Raw genomic sequence first — 24560 nt, forward strand, 5'->3', positions numbered from 1 at the left:
ATTTGTTTGGTTTGGCCACCAAAATGTCTTCAAAATAAATGAATTTGAATGTCTTTAGATGGGGCAAGTCCTTCCCCTCAAGCTGCCCCCAGGTGCCTACTCCCTGCTTCATCTTAAACTCAGCCACATATACACAGTTACATTACCTGCTGGTCCCTCAGAAACCAACCTAAGACACCTTCCTTTCCCCATCACCCGCCCTCCACGCCCCTCTCCTTGGCTGCTAGGCTTCAGAAACCATTCTGGGAAATATTTTGGAGGCAATCGCTGGATGCAGTGGGGAGGCGCGGCTGGCACAATAGGAATCTGGGCAGGGTTTGTCTAGGTATTGGCTGGGGAAACTTTGGAGCCCTGGATAGTAATGAAGACACCCTTGGGGACCCAGAACAAGTTAACAGAATGGTGATCAACTTTCCTGACCCAAAAAGGGGCTCAGGATCTACCATTGGGATAAAATATTTGAAACTGGGACCTTCCAGAAAATCTAGAAAGCAAGGTCACCAGAGAGGCCCTGAAAATGTCCCCTTCTTGTCTAGGTGGGGGGGACAGGAAAGAAGGCAGAGAAGATGAACAGTTGGTAGGTATTCGGGAAATCCTGGCTCCATTGTGGCTCCCGGATTTCTTCTGGCTGTTTTGATCACCCTTGGAATGGAGATGGCTTCTTCCCCACTCTTGATGTTTCTCTCTACGTGGAGGGAGTTGTACTAGCAGAACACTACTAGCCCCTCTCCTTTCACACTGAGAAGGAGTGACTTAAACTCTTTGGTGAATTTGGAAGGAGAAACCGGGCATGATCATCCCCTTCTCCATCCCTCCAAGCCCACATTCTGCTCTGCTCTGCCCTTCCCTGCGGTGAGTATAGGGCAGGAGACCCTGCTACTGCAGTGGATGCCTGCCTTGGTCCAGCACTGCCTGTGACTGGGGTCGTCGATAAGGCTGTCCAGCTCTGGGGTTTAGTATTAGGTAACCCTCTGGCTTGATGACACCCGTCAGCTTCTCCAATATAAGTTTTGTCATTAATAAAAGTGACAGCTCAGTCTCCCATCTGCTTTACCCTTTGTCTTCTCTCTCAGTTGATTCAGAACTTGGGCTGGGAAGTGAGGTGCTATTTATTGGACCCCTTTAAACCGTGTATAAACCTGCTAAGCCCAGCAGCTTACATCCCAGAAAGAGAAGATAGGGTGCTTTCTGTGAGCAGTCTCAATGATCTGATATTCCCGAAATCCCCTGAGGCCTTGGCGGAACATTCTACACACTCGGTTCATCATAATGATATCCATGGTGAGCTGGTACAGCCCCTGTGGAAACAAAACAAACAAGATCCGTGGAAACCATCTGTTTTCAACAGTCAACAGCAGGCTGGATAGTGCTGAACAAGGTGAAATGTAATAGGATTAAATGCAGTGTCGTTGCTGGAACCATAGTTACATCTTTAGGAAGTTTTCAAGCCTGTTGAAATCATATTGGTAGCTTGAAATTGGCCATGGTGGGAGTATTTATGCCACAGAAACTGGCAACTACTACAAATGGGGGCATCTCCCTCCCCAGGAGCCTGTTAAAACATTCCCCAGCACAGCTTTAGTTAACTGTCAAGTCCTTCACTTTGGTCCAGAAAATAATGTGCACAAGTAAGGCACGCGGTGAGGGGTGATGTGAAGAGCCTGCATGATGGAATCAGATGCATCTGAGGGAAGAATGGTCAGAGAGATGCAACAATGCTGGCTTTGAAGGCAGAGAAAGAAAGGGCCATGAGCCAAGGAATGTGGGTGGTCTGTAGAAGATAGACAGTCAAGGAAATGAATTCTTCCCTCCACCCTCGAGAAAGGAACACAGCCCAGCTAACACCTGGATTTTAACCCGTGCCAGACTTCTAGCCTCCAGAAGATAATGTGTATTTGTTTGTTTGTTCTAATTTATTTTTTGGCCACGCCGTGCAGCATGCAGGATATTAATTCCCCAACCAGGGATCGAACCAATGCCCCCTGCACTGGAAGCACGGAGTCTTAACCACTGGACCACCAGGGAAGTCCCAATGTGTGTTGTTTTAAGCCACTAAATTGTGGTACAGCTGTCAAAAGAAAACTAATATAACACCTAATCCAAGATAAGCCATCCTATCTTTTCCCTGGGAATTTGGAGTTGGAGCTGAGAACAAATCAGCCTCTCCATCCCAATATGAATTGAGGAGTAAGGGCAGTCACCCTCTACCTGCCAAGTAAGTATAAGGGACAGGGAAACAAGTTCAACACCAAAGAGACAAATCCAGAATGTAAAACAATCTACAAGCCATCTAACCCAGTTTCTTCAAAAAATCAGTTGCAAAAAAAAAAAAAAATCAGTTGCAAGGGCTTCCCTGGTGGCGCAGTGGTTAAGAATCCACCTGCCAACGCAAGGGACACAGGTTTGAGCCCTGGTCTGGGAAGATCCCACATGTCGCAGAGCAACTAAGCCCGTGCGCCACAACTACTGAGCCTGCGCTCTAGAGCCTGTGAGCCACAACTACTGAAGCCCGCGCACCTAGAGCCCGTGCTCCGCCACAAGAGAAGCCACCACAATGAGAAGCCCACACACCACAACGAAGAGTAGCCCTCGCTCGCCGCAACTAGAGAAAGCCCATGCACAGCAACAAAGACCCAACGCAGCCAAATAAATAAATTAACTAAATAAATTTATAAAAAAAAAAAAAGAGAGAGACATACAAACAAATGCAAAATATGAACCTTGATTGGCTCCTGGTTCATAATAACAAGCTGTAAAAGACGTTTTAGGGACAAATAAGAAAAATACATCTGGTAGAGTCACGGGACTGGACATGGCACTAGAGTGTGTGTCAATGTGGGTAAAGCTCACATAATTTTGAGTGGAAAAAAGGTGAAAGGAGATGTCACTTATGATACCATTTTTTAAAATGTGCCGCATACTGCAGTTGCTTATGGATACACACAGATACAATAAAAATTTTTAAATATAGACAGGAAGGGTACATATCAATCTCAGGAAAGTGGTTGCCAGTGAGGAGAAAGGGAGTGAGATGGTGAGGCGCTTTACCTGTAACTATAATATTTTTTAAAAATTACATATCTAAAGGAAATATGGGGAAAAGCTTTATTAATAAAATTAATATTTATTGAATACAATTTGCCATTGTCAGGCTCTACTCTAAGCCTATTATATGTATTGACTTATTTAATCCTCAATAATAAATCAGTGTAGTAGGTACTGTTATCATCACCCTTTACAGAAGAGAAAACAGGCACAGCAAATCAAGTAACTTGCCTAATACTAATATTAGCCACTAATAGGTGATAGGGATTTAAACCCAGGAAGTCTGGCTCCAGAGTCCATAAGTTTAACCTATTACTCTACCCTGATGCTGGGCCTTATTCTCTCTGACTCTCCTAATAGCAAGAAGGGTGAGTACAGAGCAGTTCTCAGGGGCTCAAAGTGTAGCCAATGCCAAGGGCAGAGTAGGCTACAGGGCAGGGGTCAGAATTCAGTCTTTCTGAAGCCTGATCTGGAACTGTTTCCTTTGTGACTCCAAAAGGTACAGGGTGGCCACGTTTATCCGAGGCCGCCTCCTACACCTGTCTCTCCTTTCCTCTAAGTACCTGTTTGTTCAGTCTTCCACTGTTCCCTCCCGGGGCCCTTGACACTCCTCACCAATTCCTTCTTCAGGATCTGCCAGGAATGGGACACCATGTATCTCTTCATGGTTCCTGAGTTGGCAAATGGCACAACAGCCCCTTTGCCTTTCAAGGGTAGGACCACATGTCTTTCCCCAAGAATCCGGTTATACTGGACACAAAGTTTCCCTCAGTGGCAAGGTAAGAGCTCCTCTCCATTCCTCATCCCCAACCAACAGTGGCTGGAAGCCTCGTTCTAATGAATCTATTCTCAGAACCTCCTTATGTCACACTGGAAGAGTCTGGAAGGAAGAGAGGGCAGTGGGAAGTAACTGGAATCTGGGAATCTAACATTTAGTGCACACTCATAGGTATTATCTTAGTTAATCCTCACAACTATTATAAGGTGAGGGACTTCACACCCACTCCCTGCATGAGGCTAAGGCTCAAAGTAGCTAAATGACTGCCAGAGTCACAGGGCCAGCTTAAAGACAGTAGGAGGTTTCTGGGCTTGGGGTGGGGACATCCAAAACCTCAGCCTGGGGACCACTCTGAGGCTTAGAAATTGGAGATGACCCTGGAGTGTACGTGCCTGGCACTATCCTATAAATCTTGTTAAACCAGCAAATCAGGAACACTCAGCAAACTGGAAGTCCTCAACCAAATGGGGTGCCAAGTGTTAAAAGGTATTTGGTGACTGGAACTCAATGACTCTGAGGTCTTTCCAAAAGTGAAGTATATAGGTTATAAAGTAATTTTTTCTACTAGATCAAAGATGGCAGCTGATAATCCCAACTTGCTCTTGTACTAGAATCCTCAGTGAAAAACTGTGATTTCAAGTTACCGTCTGATGTGCCATTCTTATCCAGCTAAGCACCCCCAAACTGATAGCCAAATGGAAGGGTACTGAATACAGTGAGGACAGCTGGACAGCTGGGAAGAAATACTCAGGCTCTAAATTACTAAATTCAAAGGCCGCCACTCCTGGGGTGAGACACTAATCACTTACAGAGGTGAGAAGAGATAGAACTGGTTTCTCCCCCTTACCTGGAGAAGAGATGTAAAGAACTCAGGAATAAACAGAGGAAGAAAAAGTTTCAGAAAAAGAGAGAAAGAGAGAGAAGCAGTGTGGAGTTTTTGCCTCCCCAACCCCAGACCTAGTCTTGAGGAAGAAAATATACGAAGATCCCCTACAAATGTTTAGAGGGTTTCAGAGAGAAACGACTGCTGGACGTGGGGAAAACAAAACAGACAGTAGGAGGTAGATATGGACAGGGGGGTGTCCCATCAGTCCCCTGAGTTGCCCCTGAGTTGCCTCAGGATCCAAGTGATATGGAGAGGACCAGGCTAATGAGGGGCATTAGAGGATGCCAGTAGGTAGAACCAAAAACCTGATGGAACCTCAAAAGGAGACACTCCCAACTTCATCTGTTGCCAGCTGTGGTCGTCTCACTAGAATAAAGCTATAAACATACATGCAGAAAGGGCAGAGCTTGTTCAGGGAGCATAAGATGTGGCTGGAAAGTGAGACGCCCAGGAGGTATGGCAGGAAGTGGGGTTAAACTGGCAGAGGCCACGAACAAGCCACCCATGGGCCAAACTGAGCTTGCAGACTGCTTTATTTGATCCACATGGTGTTTTGGTTAAAATATTGTGAAAACTTAACTTTGTTATCTTTAGTTGGGGAATGGGCTCTCCAATTCACCAAAGTCCTCACCTCACACAACTGTGTTACCTGTGAGCATGTTACCTATTTGCAATCCCTGGTATAGGATCTATATGGCCTCTTTCAGGTCTAAAATCCTCTGACTATAATCAGGGGTTGCAAAATGGTAGTCTACAGGCCATATCTAGCCTGCTGGCAGGTTTTGACAGAGTTTTCAAAAATTTTTGAATTAGTTGTCAACACTTAAATACTGGGATTTTATGAGTCATTTTCTAGAAAAAAATAATTTACCAAAGTGACCCAAATAAAAAACATCTAATAGACTAATTTTCATAGGAGAAATAGAGAAAGTTGTAAAAGAGCTTTCTCAACACCACTACCACCAAAAAAGAAAAGAGTACCAGGTCCTGAAGTTTTCACAGGCAATGTCCTATAATCCTGATGTTTCTTAAACTGTTCCAGAGCATAAAAAGAAGGAAAACTATCAAATTCTATTTATTAAGCAAGGAGAATACTGATACTAAAACCTGATAAAGGTAGCATAAAAAGAGAAAGCTAGAGATTCATTTCAGTATGAATATTGTTTTAAAAATCTTAAATAAAATATTAAGCAAATGAAATTCAATAGCACACTTTAAAATAGCATATCATTCCAGGAATGCAAGGATGGTCAATAGAGAATGCATAAATATAATTTGTTATGTTAGATGACTAAGGAGAAGAATCATCTGCTCTTCTTCATACATTAAAAACAATTTTTCAGAGAGGCACACACATTAACGAACATGTCATTCTTGTTGGCATTTGGGGCTCCAACGGGCTTAGCATGCCTCTGTCAGGGAGGAAGAAATTTTCCTCTTCTGTACCCTTTTAGGTTCTTCTGGCTGGTCTAAGAATTAAACTGACATGAGACAATTAACAGGAGATTAACAGGAGAAAAACCAAACAAAAGTTTAATAACATGTATACTTGGGAGAGACCTGGGAAAACTGAGTAATTTGCCAAAATGGCCAAAATCCTCACCTTAAATTTCAGCTTCTTCAGCTAAAAACGAAAGAGGATGTTGGGGGTTGTGGTTTGGGACTTCAAAGGAGAGGAAGGCAATTTTACACGGAGATAGAAAAAAACAAATATTTGGTAAACAAATGTTTCCTGGGCCACGCAGAGACAATGGGACACACAATACACTCTGATCACTAAGGTCCTGCACGTTTCCCCTACCACACTCAGCTCATATTCTCTGCAGGTATCTCTGGCATTAGCTCTATTCCAGGAGCAGGCCCTTTATCTAAATTCTCTAGGCAGCTAAGGGGGAGGTAAAAAGAAAGACTTCCTGAGGTTTCTGTTTCTTAAAAATAATCAGGTTAAATTAATCTTAATGCCAAAGAGACACATTTTGGGGTGGCAAATTTTGCTCCCCTACCCCTCAGAGCTGTCCCATTGGTTAAGGGCTGCTCCTAAAGGCATTCACTTGCCAGCATTTCTGGGCTGAGCAATCCAGTGGCAGAACAAGCCCTCTGGCAAAGGTGTTCAGAGTAGGAACCCATCGTGTCAATGAAGAAATGGCAAGTGCCGAAAAGACACAGAGGGTTCAAGTCAATAGAGAAGGCCTGGGACTGAGGTCTCAGGGGAAGAGAGCTGGCAGAGCTCCGAGTCCTCCAGAGAAGGTCATGCACCTTGAAGGCAGAACCAACAACACCTTCTGTTGAACACTGGGACTGTGATATAAGGGCTGGCTCTGGGAGCCTCCCTGGTACCACTGGCACCAAGGAGAAGCAGGGCATGGACTAGGGAAACACACAGACATGCCATCTTTGCAACACTGCCTCTGCCAAGCTCCATCTGCCGGGAAGAGGAAAAAACTAAAACAATTCACTCACACAAAACCCTTGTCCTAAGGAGCTTCGTTAATGACCTTAAAGGACTTCCTGCCAGCCTGGAATTCTACTCTAGTCCCCTCTCCATGCACAACTCCAACAAATAGCTTGACCAGGAAGAACTCACTTCACTTGAAGGGGATTTATAGTAAAAAAATAAATAGCACCAGACCTATATAAATATATTACAGAAAAGTGGGAGGGGGGGAGGCAGGGAACAAGGAAAACAAATGTTAGATAAAAGGCACTCACCAAAAAAAAAAAAAAAAAAATTAACATGAAACAGATGATAATCATGAACAACAAAGGACTCAAAGGGCTTAATGAATTTTAAAGCAAGAGATCAAAGCAAGGTTGCTATAGTTCAAAGAAGAGATGATGAAGCAACTGGAGGAGATGGCACTGGCAGAGCTCAGGAAAGAAAGTATTAAAAAAAAAAAAAAACCTCAGAAGTGAAGGTAATTTCAGAAACATCAACAAGGAAGCGAGCCTTGCTGAATACAGAGGATAAGATTGCAAAAAGCAAGTGAAGGAGTTGGAAATGAACAATTAAAAGGGAACCAAGAAATAATATAGCTAACAAGTATGGAGACACAGAGGGCAAGAAAGTGAGAGGGTTAAGCACATGGGTTTCTTCAACTTTTATAGCTGTAAATCTTAAGATACCTTTTAAATCTGATAAACCTAGAAACAGATGTCTAAGCACATTTAAAGATATAAAGGGAACTAACAATAATAATTAAAACTGGATAGGAAAGGATGAAGAAAAGCAGAAGTATAACAATTATCTTTTTTTTTAAAGGTCAGTGTGAACTTTTAAATTTATTTTATTTATTTACTTGTTTATTTATTTTGGCTGCATTGGGTCTTCGTTTCTGCACGCGGGCTTTCTCTAGTTGCGGCGAGCGGGGGCTACTCTTTGTTGCGGTGCACAGGCTTCTCATTGCGGTGGCTTCACTTGTTGTGGAACGCGGGCTCTAGGGCACGCAGGCTTCAGTAGTTGTGACGTGCTGGCTCAGTAGTTGTGGCACACAGGCTTAGTTGCTCCCCGGCATGTGGGATCTTCCCGGACAAGGGATTGAACCCGTGTCCCCTGCATTGGCAGGCGGATTCTTAACCACTGCACCACCAGGGAAGTCCCAATTACTCTCTTTCTGACTTATGAATTTTGTACTATCTATCTGTCTATCTATATGTATATACATCTCACCTATTCAAATGACTGAATCAGTTTTTAAGTAATAAAACAAAATCAGTGCAGTACAATAAGGAACACAGAGTTACTGGTAGAGCGCCACAGTAGAAACAGGTTCATTGAAACTGGGAACTAGGAGGGCTGCAACTGAATAGAAATCAGTGAAAGGAGAAAAAGGCAAAAAGATGATGAAGTATCTAGGCTACTGAATTTACACTGGTTTATCAAGAATGAGAATTACTAATAATAAGAGTTAGTTGCAAACATAATTACCTACAGAGGGTTAGGTTGAGCACCCTAGACCAGTTATCTTCTTCAGCTCATCAAAACATCAAAAGATAAAACAGACCTTCATCCCAAGATCAAAAATATATGATAAAAAAGGTTATCAAAAAGAAGTTAATAGTCAGTAGAGAGACCAGAGCAAGCCTCTTAGACTTCATAATAAAAAATTAAACACACACACACATACACATACACACACAAATGGAATAGCCTGGGGCTTTTTATCCAAACCACCTCATTAGCAAGAGGAACCTGCTGCCTCTTCACCATGAGCACAGCTGGCCCCCTGGAATGATGTATGCAGTATGTGGTGCGTGTAAATGAAATTACAGGCTTACTAAATCTGTTGAAAATCTGAATTTCTTGATCACCGGTAACTTACCTTAAAATTTTCTATTTAACATCTCACATTTTAAAAAATAATGCAAAATAACAAGTGTTGGCAAGGATGAGGAGATATTGGAACCCGTGTGCATTGTTGGTGGGGATGTAAAATGGTGGTGCTGCTGTGGAAAACATAAGGTGGTTCCTCAAAAAATTAAACATAGAATTACCATATGATCCAGCAATTCCACTTCTGGGTATGTAAGAAGATAGGGTAGGGGGTCCCCAGAGAAAGAGAACCAGGCCTGGCTTTCTTGACATAAGAGACATAATTTTTGACCTAAGACATTCTGTGATCTAAGCCTGGCCACAAGGCTTGTCCTTGAACAGGTCTCAGCGTTAGGCACAAGATGTAACAACAGCAAAGATTATAAATCAGTTGTAAAGATTCCCAATTCTGTTTCAGTGGTAAAGATTAGCCTGAAACGCTCTACCATTACATCAACTGGAACCTAAGGGATGATGATGTTGACCTTTTCTGACCCTCGTGACTTCAATCAACTAAAGCTTGGACTCTGTTGACCGCCCAAACCCCTTCATGAATATGCATGTGCCCGTGGTTTAAAACTTGCCCGATTTTGCTGTTTGAGGAGACACTGCTTTGGGAAAGATCCCCAGTGGTCTCCTTACTTACTGTAAGTAATAATAAATCCTTCCTTCTCCGGATTTTTGGCTTGGTTGTGTCTTTTGGCTCGATACTCACCAAGAGGCGAACCCAGTTTTTCGGGTAACAAGTATATACTCAAAGGAATTGACAGCGGGGACTCAAAGAGATTTCTGTACACCATGGTCCATAGCAGCTTTATAAACAATAGTCAAAAGGGAGAAACAGGGACTTCCCTGGTGGCACAGTGGTTAAGAATCCACCTGCCAATGCAGGGGATACGGGTTCGAGCCCTGGTCCGGGAAGATCCCACATGCCGCAGAGCAGCTAAGCCCGTGTGCCACAACTACTGAGCCTGCGCTCTAGAGCCCCTGAGCCATAACTACTGAAGCCCATGCACCTAGAGCCTGTGCTCCACAACAAAAGAAGGCACCACAATGAGAAGCCCGCGCACCGCAACAAAGAGTAGCCCTCGGGCTTCCCGGGTGGCGCAGTGGTTAAAAATCCGCCGGCCAATGCGGGGGACACGGGTTCGAGCCCTGGTCCGGAAAGATCCCACATGCCGGGGAACAACTAAGCCCGTGTGCTACAACTGAGCCTGTGCTCTAGAGCCCGAGAGCCACAACAACTAAAGCCCTCGAGCCTAGAGCCCGTGCTCCGCAACAAGAGAAGCCACTGCAATGAGAAGCCGGTGCAACCCAACGAAGACCCAATGCAGCCAAAAGTAAATAAATAAATAAAATTTTTTAAAAAAAGAGTAGCCCTCGCTCGCCACAACTAGAGAAAAGCCCAGGCGCAGCAACGACGACCCAACACAGCCAAAAATAAATAAATAAATAAATAAATAAATAAATAAATAATTTATTTAAAAAAACCAAAAACGAAAGGGAGAAACAACCCAAATGTCCATTGACAAATGAATAAACAAACAAAATGTGCCATATATATAGTGGAAAACTGGCCTTAAACAGGAAGGAAATTCTGATACATGCTACAATGTGGATGAACCTTGAAAACATTAAGTAAAATAAGACACAAAAGCACAAATATTGTATGAGGTACCTACAAAAGTCAAATTCATAGAGACAGTAGAATGGTGGTTACCAGGGGCTGGAAGGAGGCAGGAATGGGGAGTCATTGTTTAATGGGTTCAGAGCTTCAGTTGGAGAAGATGAAAATGTGCTGGAGATGAATGGTAGTAACAGTTACAGAACAATGTGTACTTAATGTCACTGAACTGTACACTTAAAGATGGTTAAAATGGTAAATTTTATGTTTTGTGTATTTTACCACAATTTTTTTTTTTAAACTTTGGGTTTGTTTATTTATTTATTTATTTATTTATGGCTGTGTTGGGTCTTCGTTTCTGTGCAAGGGCTTTCTCTAGTTGTGGCAAGAGGCACCACTCTTCATCGTGGTGCACGGACCTCTCATTATTGCAGCCTCTCTTGTAACGGAGCACAGGCTCCAGACGCACAGGCTCAGTAATTGTGGCTCACGGGCCTAGTTGCTCTGCGGCATGTGGGATCTTCCCAGACCAGGGCTCGAACCCGTGTCCCCTGCATTGGCAGGCAGATTCTCAACCACTGCGCCACCAGGGAAGCCCCACAATTGTTTTTTAAGTTTAAAAAAAAAGTATGTTGCTGAGACAGGAGGGAAGGGGGCACAACCTTGAAAAGAATGACATAGCTGTTGAGGATACGACAAAAACTGGTTAGAACCAATTAGGCCCAAGATGGCGGAAGATTCAACTTCCACTAGACCTTGAGCCTCATTATACACTTATTGTATTACATTAGTGTATGCTAAATGACACACCCACAGGCACCATGACAGTTCCGAGGCTAACCATAAAAGGCCAAAAAGTGGGCAGTGGCCCAATTCCTGGAAATTCCCACCCCTTCCCCAAAATAGTTGGAATAATCCTCCCATTTGTTAGCCTATGAAATTACCCAGACCATAAAAACTAAGCACCCCATCTTTCTGGGCCACTCTTACCTTCTGAGATGACCCACATTCTGTGGAGTGTTTCTCCCAGGGCCGCTCTCGCCTTTTAAGACGAACCGCATTCTGCCTATGGAATGTGTGTCTCTGCTTTCACTTTACTATGGCTCGCTCTTGAATTCTTTCCTGTGCGAGGCCAAGGACCCTCACTTGGTGGCCTGTCCCAGGAACTCACCCAAGACCTGGGACGTGACCATCCTCTTGTGCCCCGTTTTCCTGCTACATCTTTACAAAGGAAGAGGACAAAGGTGGTCTTCTCCCCATCCTCATTTTTCCTTTGATTATAAAAATGTAGCCCACTTAATTCTTGGGGCAGATCCCTCTTCCCTGCCCACTTGTATCCTCCACAACCATCCTATATTAATAAATCTACTTTCTGCCTATCACTTTGCCTCTTGTTGAATTCCTTCTGTGCTGAGATGTAAAGAACCTGAGCTTCCTTATGTTCTGAGCCCAGGTGTGCGGTTTCAGCTGGGAGACTGTGGGTTCGAGTACCCTCCTAAGCCAGAGATTGTGGGTTCACGTCCCATCTGAGGTGCAACTGGGTTTGAGTCCCATCTAAGGTGTGAGGTTTCGAGGTACGGTTTCATTCCCCTTCCCCCACCCTTCCTGAATGATTCTGTTTAGAAGCCATTAGGTGAGGCCAGGCATAGCAGGCATCTGTCTGGGGGTAGAGGGAGGCTGTGGTGGGGTAGCACAAGGTGCTGGAGCCCTGAGCAGGGTGAGGGGACTGGGGTGAGGGCATGGTGGTGGGGGACAGGGTTAGCATGCAACAACAGGAGACTGGTTACATTCAGGAGGGCTGGTCAAAGAAGATCGTGAGAGCCAGGTTTCTCTCTGTCAAAGAAGGGAATTAAATGTATAGAAAGAGAGAAAACTAGAATAAACCCTGTGGTGTTGGACTGGAGTTGAATGTGTTGGTGTGAACTCATGGATTTCAATATATATAGATAGATGTAGAAATAAACAGATATAAATGTACATGCACTTACCGTATATACCTACATATATACCCTCCCTCTGTCCATGAGAGAGCCTAGGAGCAGTGACCATTCCAACAGCAATGAACAAACCCACTGCCCAAATCTTGGTTTCTAAACACCATTCTCCACTAAAAGAACAAGGGTTTCTTGGAGAAATGACTGAATCCTGAGCTGAGACAGAGAAGGTATAAGATATGCTAGAAAGTAAAAAAATACTCAAAAAATGATGGAGACGTATCAAAAGGACACAGAAGTCAGCCTGAAGGGGCTCCCACTGGTCAAATCTGAGATAATTTGAGTATCAGAATAAATAATGAATTCCAGTGGCAACCAAGATGGAGTAATCCCATTACAGCCTCTCTCCCTCATCCGTTACAACTAAAAACTCTGGACAAAATACAAACAGCAACCAACTTCAGAATCTGAAAAGCAAATAATGCCAAGTGGATTTTGGGAGTGAGGGTAGTAAAAACTTGAAGAAACAACCCCAGTGGGGCTGAGTTTCCTGGTTTAATGAAGGACACAAGTTACTAAATAAAATTCAACTGTATTTTTATATACTATCAAACAATTAAAAATCAAAAAATTTTAAACAATACCATTTATAGTAGCACTAAAAACATGAAATACTTAGGTATAACAAAATATATGCAGGTTCTGTATGCTGAAAATTATAAAACATTGATGTAAGAAGTTAAAGAACATCTAAACAATACTAGACCTGGTACTGGTTATTTTACATATATTCTCTCATTGACTCTTCAGAGCCATTCTGTGTGTTATTATCCCCAGGCTCAGAAAGAGTATATGACTTACCTAAGGCCATATTATAAAAGAATTCATAGCAGGTTTATTTGTGATAGCCCCAAATTGCACATAACTCAAATGACCTTCAACAGGTGACTGGCTAAACACACCATGGTACATCCACACCACGGATTATGACTCAGCAATAAAAATGAACAAACTATTGATACACACAAAAACCTGGAAGAATCTCCCGGGAATTATTCTGAGTGAAAAAAAGCCAGTCCCCAAAAGTTACATAGTAAATGATTCCATTTATACAACATTTTTGAAATGAAAAAAATTAAAGAGATGGAGAATAGATTAGTGTTACCTGCGGTTGGGGATACAGCGTATGGGAAAGGAATGGGTGTAATTATAAAGCAGCAGCATGAGGGACCTTTGTGATGATCAAACATTTCTAGATATTTATGGTGGTATCGTTGCACTAATCTACACGTGACAAAATTGCATAGGCCTACATACATACACAAATAAGCGCATATAAAACTGGTGAAAACTGAATAAACTCTGTGGATTATATCAATGTCAATTCCCTGGTTTTGATATTGTACTATAGTTATTACCACCAGGGAAAACTAAGTGAAGTCTGCACTCTTTTTGCAATTTTCTGTGCATCTATGATTACTTCCAAATAAAAAGCTTTTAAAAAAATAGTATCTAGGCTTCTGTTCCACAACCCCCAACAATGTGCCATCAAAAGACAACAAAATCTGTCTGAAAGAGTCTGGAAATCATTATTGGAGCTCTCCTTTCACAGGCATGGTCTGCAAACCACTGCTTGTCCTCTTTAATCAACATTTACTGAGTGTCAGCTGGGAGTCAGGCCTTGTGTTGGAAGCTAAGTGATATGAGATGAATGATTTATCATCCATTCCCATGGGAGCGCCCAACCTAGTGCTAATAAAAATGTCTAATATGATAAGAGCATTGGACTAGGAAGTCAAAAGAATTTTGTCCTCCTGGAAACACTTACTAGGTTTTTGATTTTGGACCAGTCCTTTGCCTCTTGGTATCTTGATTTCTTCATCTGTAAAATTCAGGAGAATGGAATGCATGTAAATATATATTTTAAACTTAACCTGAGCCCTCCTGATGGGTTCAAGGCTATCTGAAATTACCTGAAATTGTATGCAGAAGTATGTAAGTGCATCCTTCTTCTAGGAAGAGGTATTATTTTTTTAAAAATAGATTTTGGGGGCTTATAACTGAAACTGATTTTGGATTTAATCTCTGAGGTCCCTTCCATTCTAATATTCTACAATTCTAGTAGAACTCTAAGATGTCTCCTTCTATCTCTAATGTTCTGTGATTCCAACAGGGATGGAAGAAATGGGCTAGAGCTCTAACACTCGTGATTCCCAGTTCCACAAGAGTTCGTTCCCTTCTGCAAGAGGACAAGGATTCAATTTTTCAACATGGAATTCTAGGCTCTTTATGATTTAACCTCTAATTGACCTTCCAACCTCAGCTCTTATCCCTTCCCCAGACCTCACCTCAGCCTGCAGTTTCCACAAAGCTTTGCTCCCATTCACTCTGTGCCTTGGTACAGACAGTGCCTTCTACCTGGAATGCCCCTAACTCCACCCTTTTTCTTGAGTCTAGGCTTAAATGTCCCCTCCTGAGTGAAGACTTCCAGGACCCCTCATCCTTACAGCAGGGTTTGGTGGGCTCCCTTAGCCCTGGATACCACCTGCCTATTACAACACAGGAAATAGGACTGTTGGTTCTCAGGGCAGCAAACCCAACTGCCAAGGGGCCTGGCAGAGGAAGGAAAGGTTTGAAGCTGGTAGGTATCACATACTCTAGGCCCCTGTTTTCCCACCTTTGAAAAGAAAATAGGGAAAAATACTGGCTCTAAGGAAAACGACAACCTGAGAGCAATAGTAAATGAACTCTTCTGAATGTTAATGTAACATGAAACAGCATTCTGTTTCAGAGAACAATAGGGAATGGTGGGTGGGGATTGAGCCTGACTGGAACAGAGTATCTGTCTAAAGGAAGGAGGCTCAGCTCCAGCTAATTGTTAACTGGCAGGAATGTGGGTGGGTCCAGTGCAGCCAGCTTGTCCACTTTTTCAAGAAAAACTGGAAATCCAGATTTGCACGTGAAATCTCTCAATTTTTACATATTACTAACTAAAAACATTAAAGACCCATTGTGATGACTTTCAAGGTTTTCAGGCTGTGGAAACTGTTCTGTAAGGATCTACTTCAACCCATTTACAAGAGCACATCCTATGGGGGAGGCAAGTTTTACATCAGGGCCACTGGTATGTTGATGGCTGTTAAAGAGGCCCACTCATTCTGCATAGAAATCAAAGGTACTGCAAGGGTTATACAAAATCTTCATAAGGGACCCCTGTCTCTCCCTTAGTTTCCCAGTCTGTAAAATACATACAAAACATATTTGTGGGCTTCCCTGGTGGCGCAGTGGTTGAGAATCTGCCTGCCAAGGCAGGGGACACGGGTTCGAGCCCTGGTCTGGGAAGATCCCACATGCCGCGGAGCAACTAGGCCCGTGAGCCACAGCTACTGAGCCTGCGCGTCTGGAGCTTGTGCTCCGCAACAAGAGAGGTCGCGATAGTGAGAGGCCCGCGCACCGCGATGAAGAGTGGCCCCCACTTGCCGCAACTAGAGAAAGCCCTCACACAGAAACGAAGATCCAACACAGCCATAAATAAATAAGTAAATAAATAAAATTTAAAAAAAAACAACATATTTGTGAGCCAGTTGTCAAAAAGAATATCACTTACCAAAGGGCTGTCAGAGCTACATGCTTTTACCTGCATCATCTCACTGAATTCTCATAACTACTAATGAGGTTAGTTCTAGTACATCCACATTTTATAGATAATTAAACTGTAGCTCAGAGACAGCAATTTACTTAATGAAGGCAAACATTTTAAAAGCCCTTTCTTTCCAAAGTCTTCACTATTTAATCCCCTCAGCAACTCTGGCCTAAGGCAAATAAACCCTTCGGGGATTCCACAAAGGCAGCCTGACTCCAATAGGGTAGCACAGTTTTACCGTTCAACGTATGTATAATGAAAACCATATACGTAATGTAAAATTTTCTAGTAGCCACATTTAAAAGTAAATGACACACGTGAAATTAAGCTTAATGATATATTTTATTTGACCCAATATATGCAAAATACTACCAATCCAACATGTAACCAATATAAAAAATTATTGAGATATTTTACATTTTTTTTTCATACTAAGTCCTGGCTGTATTTTACATTACATCACATCCCAATTCCCACTAGCCACATGCCAAGGGCTCAGTAAGCATATGTGGCTAGTGGCCACTATATGAGGCTACGCATTTAGTCTATTTAGTAATCCTGAAATTAAAAGCAAAACCCACAGAGCCACCTGTCCCTTGGTTTCAGAGGCCACGCCAAGAAAAAAAATCGTAATGGCAAAAAGTTCTTGAGCATTTACTTTGTGCCATGAAAAGGGCAACTTTTACTACGTGTGTTGAAGATCTTACACACGTTATCTTGTGTCATCCTCGCCACAAGGCGGGTGTACTGCCCTCCTCTTTTGAGTGAGCGAGAGAACTTTCCCGAGTTGGGCCCTCCTCCAGCACCCGACAGCCGTCCCGCTCCCGCCACCCGCCGGGCGCCAGCCCCCGGGAGCCATTGGTTCGCCATCATCCTAATCAGGGTCAAGTAAGGAGGCGCGCACGCAGGGGCAAACGCAGGTCACCTGCAAGCCGAAGCGATCTAGGCGGATAGGGACCCTTCTGGGCCCCTTCTCCTTAGGCTTGGGCTTGCACTTGGGCTTGCGCTTGAGCGGCGGCTCCGGCACCGACTCCTCCTCCGACCCCTCCTCCGGCTCCTCCTCCGACTCTTCGACTTCTCCTCCTCCTCGAACTGGTGCTCGCAGGCGCCACCAGCCGGAGCCAGCCATTGCACGCTTCGACTGGCCGGCGGGCCTGCGGCAGCCACAGCCTCCTGCCGAGACTCAGGAACGCGAGGGGGCGCCGCTTCCGGGAGCCCGGACTCAGCTTCCGGACGCTCGCGCGCCGAGCTCACCATAGAGAAGCTAGCCGGGACGCCCACTTCCGGCCGCCCCAGGCGCTTTGCTGGCGCTGGTAGGCTGGGGGTCCCCACCGCCCCTCTCCCTCAGGGTCGCGCGGGCTCCGCCCTTTAGCGGAAACGTCTCCCTCTTCACTCCGCCCTCTCACAGACGCAGTGCTGCGCCCACAGCTGCCGGACAAAGAGTGACGTCCGGAGCTGGAGTCATGGCGGCGAGTGAGCCAAGCTTGTCAGTAACCGAGAGCCTCGCGCCACTGTCGGGGAAAGAGGAAGGGGCCGGCCTGAGCTCAGGCCCGGAGCGTAATTCCATGGGCTCCTCCTCGACTCCTGAGACCCCACCGCCTGCCCCCGAGTCGTCCAGCCTCAACGCCGCGGCCCCCGAAGCGAATCCTACGTCTCCCGCGGCGGCCGCCGCCGCCCTGGAACTGCCCCTCGGGCCCGCACCCCTGGCCTCCGCGCCGCTTGCCGAAGCCGCTCCGCGATCCCCCCCAGGCCCTGCCGGCTCCCGGCCCGGCCCGGAGACGTTCCGCCAGCGATTCCGGCAGTTCCGCTACCAGGACGCGGCAGGCCCGCGGGAGGCGTTCCGACAGCTGCGGGAGCTCTCCCGCCAGTGGCTGCGGCCCGACATCCGTACGAAGGAGCAGATCGTGGAGATGCTGGTGCAGGAGCAGCTGCTCGCCATCCTGCCCGAGGCAGCGCGGGCCCGGCGGCTTCGCCGCCGCACGGACGTGCGCATCACCGGCTGAGCGGCAGAGCTGCGGGCGGCCGGGCCCGGGCGCTCTCTGGACTAGAGCCATGATCAGATCCGAGGCCCTGAGCCTGGCTCCCCATTACGCGTTAATGACAAACGAGTTTTGGCAGTTCCTGCAGTCTCGTGTGTCCATTTCGTTCGTCCTTTACCGTGCTTATTTTCCCGAGCCTATTTCCAACCTCCTTTCTGGCTGGTGACGAAACCAACTTGGGAGCCCATGAGAATAAAGCCTTTGTTTCTCATTCACTTGGCCATCGTTGGCTTTTGTGGGATCATTATGTGTTGGTTAGGCCTGGGCCGCCACATCTGGGAAATTTTTCTCCTGCGCGTTCCCCAGCGCCCCACTTGGGTTTCCTTTGTTTTGTTGGAGTCTACGTAATGAGGGCTCCAGCAAGCAGCCTGTGTTCCATCGTCGCCCCTACCTCTCACTAGCTAGAATTTGAGCTTGTTTTCCTACCTAAGAGAACAGATGACAGTGTTCTGTTGTCTTGTAGATGGCGGTGGGTCGTGCCGGCAAATAGCTGGCTCTACTAGTGCTTATTTAACTGGCTATTGCTATACCAATGCTGCCACCAACTTGCTCCATCAGCCTGCCCTTTGGGAACAGACTTCCCCAAAGGCCCAAGTTATAGGGCTATTTTATTAAGTGTTTAGTGCAGATGTTTACAGAGATAGGCTAGTTCTTGTTTGTGAGCTCTGGTTTAAGCCTCCATACTCGCCTTCCTTACCAAATTTTAAGGCTCTTGAAAGATTTAAGGAGCATATCTGGTGTGAACTAATGGATTGCTACTCACTTTAATGTCTCTCCAACTGCCTCCCTTAACTTTTTTAATAAGCATAATTGTTTAGGAGGGAAGAAGCAATGTGGCAAGTAATGGGGAAGCTCTGCAATATAACCTTAGAGCCTACTCCATTCATTGAGTCTTCCGCACACCCAGGAAGGAGCTGATTGGGGTTCATAGGCCGTTTGGCTTGGCCTCAGAAGGGTCCTAATTGGGGGCTTCCCTGGTGGCGCAGTGGTTAAGAATCTGCCTGCCAATGCAGGGGACACGGGTTCGAGCCCTGGTCTGGGAAGATCCCACATGCCGCGGAGCAACTAAGCCCGTGAGCCACAACTACTGAGCCTGCGCGTCTGGAGCCTGTGCTCTGCAACAGGAGAGGCCGCGACAGTGAGAGGCCCGCGCACCGCGATGAAGAGTGGCCCCCGCTCTCCGCAACTGGAGAAAGCCCTCGCACAGAAACGAAGACCCAACACAGCCAAAAATAAATAAATAAATTAATTAATTAATTAAAAAATAATAATAATAAATGACATTTAAAAAAATGAAAAAAAAAAAAAAAGAAGGGTCCTAATTGCAGTGGGTCCCATCTTTTAATATAAGGCAGGCCAGACCTATTTTCCCTGCACTGCTTTCAACAATCAAAAATTGAATAGTCCTGCAGCTCACATCACAAAGCATGAGCCAGACTGGGCTAGAGGGTGGTGTGGGGCATTTTACTTTTGAATATTAAAGACACTTAAATGAATTCAAAAGTATTTTGCATACTTCCTTGGGATTTTGGGTTTAAGCCTGCATCTGCCTCCCTGCAGAAGATACATCTATTTAGAATGTAAAAGCAGACTTCCTTTAAAAGGTAATGTTTATAGAAAATTAATGCACATTAAAAACAGGGTAGATGGGACTTCCCTGGTGGTGCAGTCGTTAATAAGAATCTGCCTGCCAATGCAGGAGAGATAGGTTCAAGCCCTGGTCCGGGAAGATCCCACATGCCACGGAGCAACTAAGCCCGTGCGCCACAGCTACTGAGCCTGCGCTCTGGAGCCCGCGAGCCACAGCTACTGAGCCTGTGTGCCACAACTACTGAAGCCTGCATGCCTAGAGCCCATGCTCTGCAACAAGAGAAGCCACTGCAATGAGAAGCCCGTGCACCGCAACAAAGAGTAGCCCCCACTCACCACAACTAGAGAAAGCCTGCATGCAGCAACGAAGACCCAATGCAGCTAAAAATAAATATAAAAAAAAATAAATTTATATGAAAGAAAAATAGGGTAACTATAACAAATGACTAAAACGTAGCAACAAAAACCTGTTTTATTTTTTCCAAATACAGATACAGAAGTTTGCATGTTTTGCAAATATTGCTTCAAAGCAACATTTCTATATACAGCGCCTTCTGTTCTAATAGCGCGTAAACATAGATATGTATCCACAGTGCAATGTTGGCTCATCAAGGGTCCACCTTGCATACACTCATCACTTAAACAAAATGATTAGTCAAACCAGAACTGCTTTTGTCAAGGCAATTTTTTTTATAGGTGGATAGTTTTTCTCAAAAGAAAACTTAGGTAGTGTACATATTTCTAAATGGTAACAGTAATATTTGCAAATAACAGTTTCCAGTGCTCCAGCCTGGGGTTAATTCAACGTGACCCAGGAATTGGGGATGGAGCCCCTCAACATGGCTTTAAATTAGGGAAGCACACTGGGGTTTATCAGAACTTGGAGTCACCCCCTGCTTCCCTAAGGACAAAGGTCACAATGAGTGAAATGGGATTATTTCCTTTACAAAAAGCATACATTAAACCCAATAATGGCCACTTCGCAAAATTAGGGTAACTCAGTTTCTTATTTCATCTTGAAAAAGACATGAGATTGACTCCCTTAAAGTTACAGCTTCCCCAGAAGTTATGCTCAAATGTGTTTTCAGGAAAGAAAAATCAGTAATCTAATAAGTCACCATACCTCACAGTTGTGGCTACAGAAAATCATCCTGTTTCTTCCCCTTTCAGACAAGCTTCACACAGTTCTTATAATGTGGCCGTCTGATAAATTATGCAAAACACAGATGCCATGCATACTCCTTGAGCATTTCTTCCCACACCAGAAACACCAACATTAGCAATGGGAAACAACCTCTTACAGAGGAATTGTGTCAGCTTTACTACAGATGTCATAGCCACATGTATTCCCTCTGATGGATGAGCTACAGCAGGTCAACTTGTCCTAAATTCATTTTATATCAAATGGTGAGTTAAATTACTAGACAAAGCATACCCTGAAACAAATCTTGGTACAGAGGGCTTTGTGACTGCAATGACCTGTACCTTAAAGCCTAACCATCCCAAAGGTCACCGGAGATACTGTCATTGCTATTGAGATATTGGCTACTTCACGTTTACATAGTAAATATTTGCAGCATATAACATTACAGATTCATAAACCCATAATTAACTTGTGAGTGTTAATGGATAGATGTGCTTTGATTTTTGCCTTTAGTGATAGGAAAACTAAATGGTAAAATGGGTCACTCCTCAAAGCATGGAACATTTTCTTTAACTTTGCCTAGTAAGGAAAAACAAAACAATTACACGTGGAACCGTAACCTGGAAGAGTAACAAATATTGTCTCAAAAGGTACAAACTGTACCTGGACCTTAAGCAGCATAATCACCTTGATCTCACAAAATAATACGAACAGGAAATTTAAAGTGTTAAAGTATATTAAAACAATTCTGAAAATGCCAACTACTGAACATATACCCTTCGGGGAAGGAGAAAAGCGGCAGCAGATGTAGAATCTGGTTTGTTTACAACAATACAAAGTAAGGTAATTCCCCAAACCACATTCTTTGTTAACAAATCTTTACAGTGAGAGTTCAAATTTGGGGGAACCATTTTTTGGACATTAAATAGAACTGGTAAGCTGTCAAGAAGTGGGTAGAAAATGCTGTCCTTTGGGTTCCAGACCCTGCCTGCTTCAGTTTGGAATTCCTCCTAGATTCTTATTACAGTGAGATTCTAGTTCTTCCACAGGCTGTATGGGTTCTGCTACAAAAGACACAACCCAGCCAATTCTGGGGTGAAAGCATACAAAACTTGTCCCCGGTACCATGAAGTCATGCAAGAGAGGTGGTGAGAAAGTGAAGAGTTCTAAGAAGGCAGGGCACCAAAGCCTCTGCTCCTTCCCAACCTCCACAGAATGGTGAAGTCACAACATTCCCACGAAGCTGGAAAAACGAAAATGATGCCTGCTGCCTAAATCCATGCCAGGCAGAAAACCAGAAGGCTTGGCATGTGCCCCAACCTGACAGAGAAGTCAATTAAATAAGCTGCAAGTTGAATTTACAACTGTTTCCGACTAAACTTTTTTGGCTCTCATTCCATTTATCATCAGTGGCACGATTTCAAGTGAAGTTTGTGCAAAAAGACTCACTCTCCATTCAACAATGTGCACAGAAGAAGGGAATCCCAAGAGTCTATTTGCTACCTTCTTGGTAGGCTTCGAGATCAGAGTGCCCTCCCTTCCAGCAGCCAAAACGGCCTCTTTGTCCAAGTCCATCACACCCCTGCCCAGATCCCTGAAGTCAGTCGGTGTCACGTGCATTCGGCATGCTAGGTTTATTTATTTAAATATGTGAAGCTCCTCCTGCAGGTGCCCCAGGATTGTGGCCCCATTAGTGTGGGGTGCCCAGTTTCATGTTGAGCAGCAGAGTGCGATCTGTTGCACCTTGCCCAGGTCCGTCAGCAGCTGCTTGATGCAATGCTTGAGCTGCGGAAGCCTGGCCAGAGGCTCCGGGGGCTCCAGCTCCCCAGTGTAGTCCAGCCAGCTCTCCAACACTGTAGGCAGAAGAGAGAGGACCCGGTGAGTTCTCAACACTTGATATGCAAGAATGTCAGCAAGAATTTCAGCACTTTATCCCACCTAACCACTCATGGGGGACGGGGAGGGAGGGCCATTTCAGGCAACACTGACTCATCACCCTCTCTGCAAAGTATTACTCCTAGGACAAAGCTCAAATGCTGTAGAGCAGTGCAGTCCAACAGAACTTTCTGCAATGACGGAAATGGGCTATGTCCGTGTTGTCTAATATAGCCACTGAGTACTTAAAATGTGGCTAGTGCAACCGAGGAACTGAATTTAAATTTTATTCCATTTTAATTAATTTAAATAGCCACACATAGCTAGTGACTACTGCATTCGTGCAGCTCTATAGTCTAGCCGGCTTGGAAGGACCCACCTTTCTCAGTGTTACCGCCCCATCTTTATAAGGCTTTCCCATGTTGAAAATCAGAAAGCCTGGTGTTTTAGCCTTCTGTTAAGAAAAATGAGAATCTAAAGGGACTTGAAAAGGTCTATTTTTGTCTCCATAAATTCTGATCTGCTTCATATTGATTCCTATCATCAGTAGCACAGAACACTCTGATTTTATTTTCTAAGTACTTAATGTAAAATGTCCAGGTACTAACAAACTTGACTACAATTAGTTCAATATCTAAAAAGCTGTCTTGCTTCTGAGAGCAGAAATTTCTCTATAGAAAGATATTTGTTCTTCCCCAAGCCACTCCCTTAAGCTCTGGCATTTGGGGAGGGGCCATTCCAGAGCCCTGCACCTCTGACAAGAGCCAGCCCATCCAGGTAGGCCCTGTGCTTACCCCGGCCTGCCCATAGCCTTTCTAGGCTGTGCACCAACCTCTACTGAGCACCATCTGGACCCTGGAGCCAGAGTGCAGAAAGAGGAAGACCATGCAGTGCCTGTTCCTCAAGCAGCCTGCAGACTCACACACAATCCTCCGCCCTCCTCAGACCAGCCCTCCATCTTCCTTCCCACCTTTCTAAATCCTTTGTTCCCTGCAAGTTACTTCTCAGGGAAGCCTTCCTCAACTCTACACTCTGAATCTGGTCCCTGTGTCGCAGGTGCTATGCTATATCACTTGCTCTCCTTTGGGGCACTTATCCTGGTTTGTAATTAAACATAACGGGATGATTTAATTAATATCTGTCTCTAACATAAGATCAAGCTCCATGAGAGCAGAGGCAGAGTCTGCCTTACTCACCATTATATCCCTAACACTCAACTTTGCCTGGTACATAGTAGGTTCTCAACAGAGGCAGTGAGAGAATGCAGGAACAGTCCAGCGATATGCCCCACTGAACGCTCGGGCTCCGCAGAGTTCACCTTCCTCCATCAGATTTCTTGTTGGTACTTGGGGGTTCCAAGGAGGAGGAACCTTCCCTCCTCCTGATCTCAACAAGTACAAGGACTTGAAAATAAGAAATATAAAACTGACTTCTCAGACGGAACTTGAAAACCAAGAGTAAAGGATCAAAGTTAAATGACATTGGCCAGTGACCTCCTGAGCAAGAAAAACTCCATAGTGACCAGTTTCAATACAACAGTAAGTCTTATTAAAAAAAAAAAGAAAAAAGAAAAAGAAGTCCACAGACTAGAGAGAGACAGGAACTGCTCAGCTAAAGAGCACAAGAGTAAATGGAGGGGGGACTTCCCCAGTGGTGCAGTGGTTAAGACTCCACGCTCCCAATGCAGGGGACC

The 24560-nt window shown here is 44.7% G+C and overlaps 3 protein-coding genes across 13 annotated transcripts in view; 1 reads left to right on the top strand and 2 right to left on the bottom strand.

Annotated features, from left to right (window-relative positions):
* CNBD2 (cyclic nucleotide binding domain containing 2) overlaps window positions 1–18348 on the bottom strand; it is a 63933-nt gene extending 45585 nt beyond the window's left edge. For 4 of the 5 annotated variants that reach the window (XM_059898153.1, XM_059898152.1, XM_059898150.1 and 1 more), the window contains exons 1-3: window positions 17145–18348; window positions 14405–14458; window positions 1161–1298 (exon numbers count right to left, since the gene is read on the bottom strand). In XM_059898153.1, the coding sequence (XP_059754136.1) occupies window positions 1161–1298; window positions 14405–14458; window positions 17145–17348 (396 nt within the window). In that variant the 5' untranslated portion in view covers window positions 17349–18348. The remainder of the gene's footprint in view (window positions 1–1160; window positions 1299–14404; window positions 14459–17144) is intronic. The other variant, XM_059898151.1, reaches the window with a different exon arrangement.
* Window positions 17504–18473, top strand: SCAND1 (SCAN domain containing 1). Its single transcript, XM_059898157.1, has one exon. It carries the CDS (start codon window positions 17683–17685, stop codon window positions 18220–18222), a length of 540 nt encoding a protein of 179 aa, XP_059754140.1. The 5' UTR covers window positions 17504–17682; the 3' UTR covers window positions 18223–18473.
* Window positions 18474–20302: 1829 nt separating this feature from the next.
* Window positions 20303–24560, bottom strand: part of PHF20 (PHD finger protein 20) — a 138139-nt gene continuing 133881 nt past the window's right edge. For all 7 annotated transcript variants that reach the window (XM_059898144.1, XM_059898145.1, XM_059898146.1 and 4 more), the window contains one exon: window positions 20303–22845. In XM_059898144.1, the coding sequence (XP_059754127.1) occupies window positions 22703–22845 (143 nt within the window). In that variant the 3' untranslated portion in view covers window positions 20303–22702. The remainder of the gene's footprint in view (window positions 22846–24560) is intronic.

The sequence above is a fragment of the Balaenoptera ricei genome, chromosome 15 (assembly GCF_028023285.1).
Source record: "Balaenoptera ricei isolate mBalRic1 chromosome 15, mBalRic1.hap2, whole genome shotgun sequence".
Lineage (NCBI taxonomy): Eukaryota > Metazoa > Chordata > Mammalia > Artiodactyla > Balaenopteridae > Balaenoptera > Balaenoptera ricei.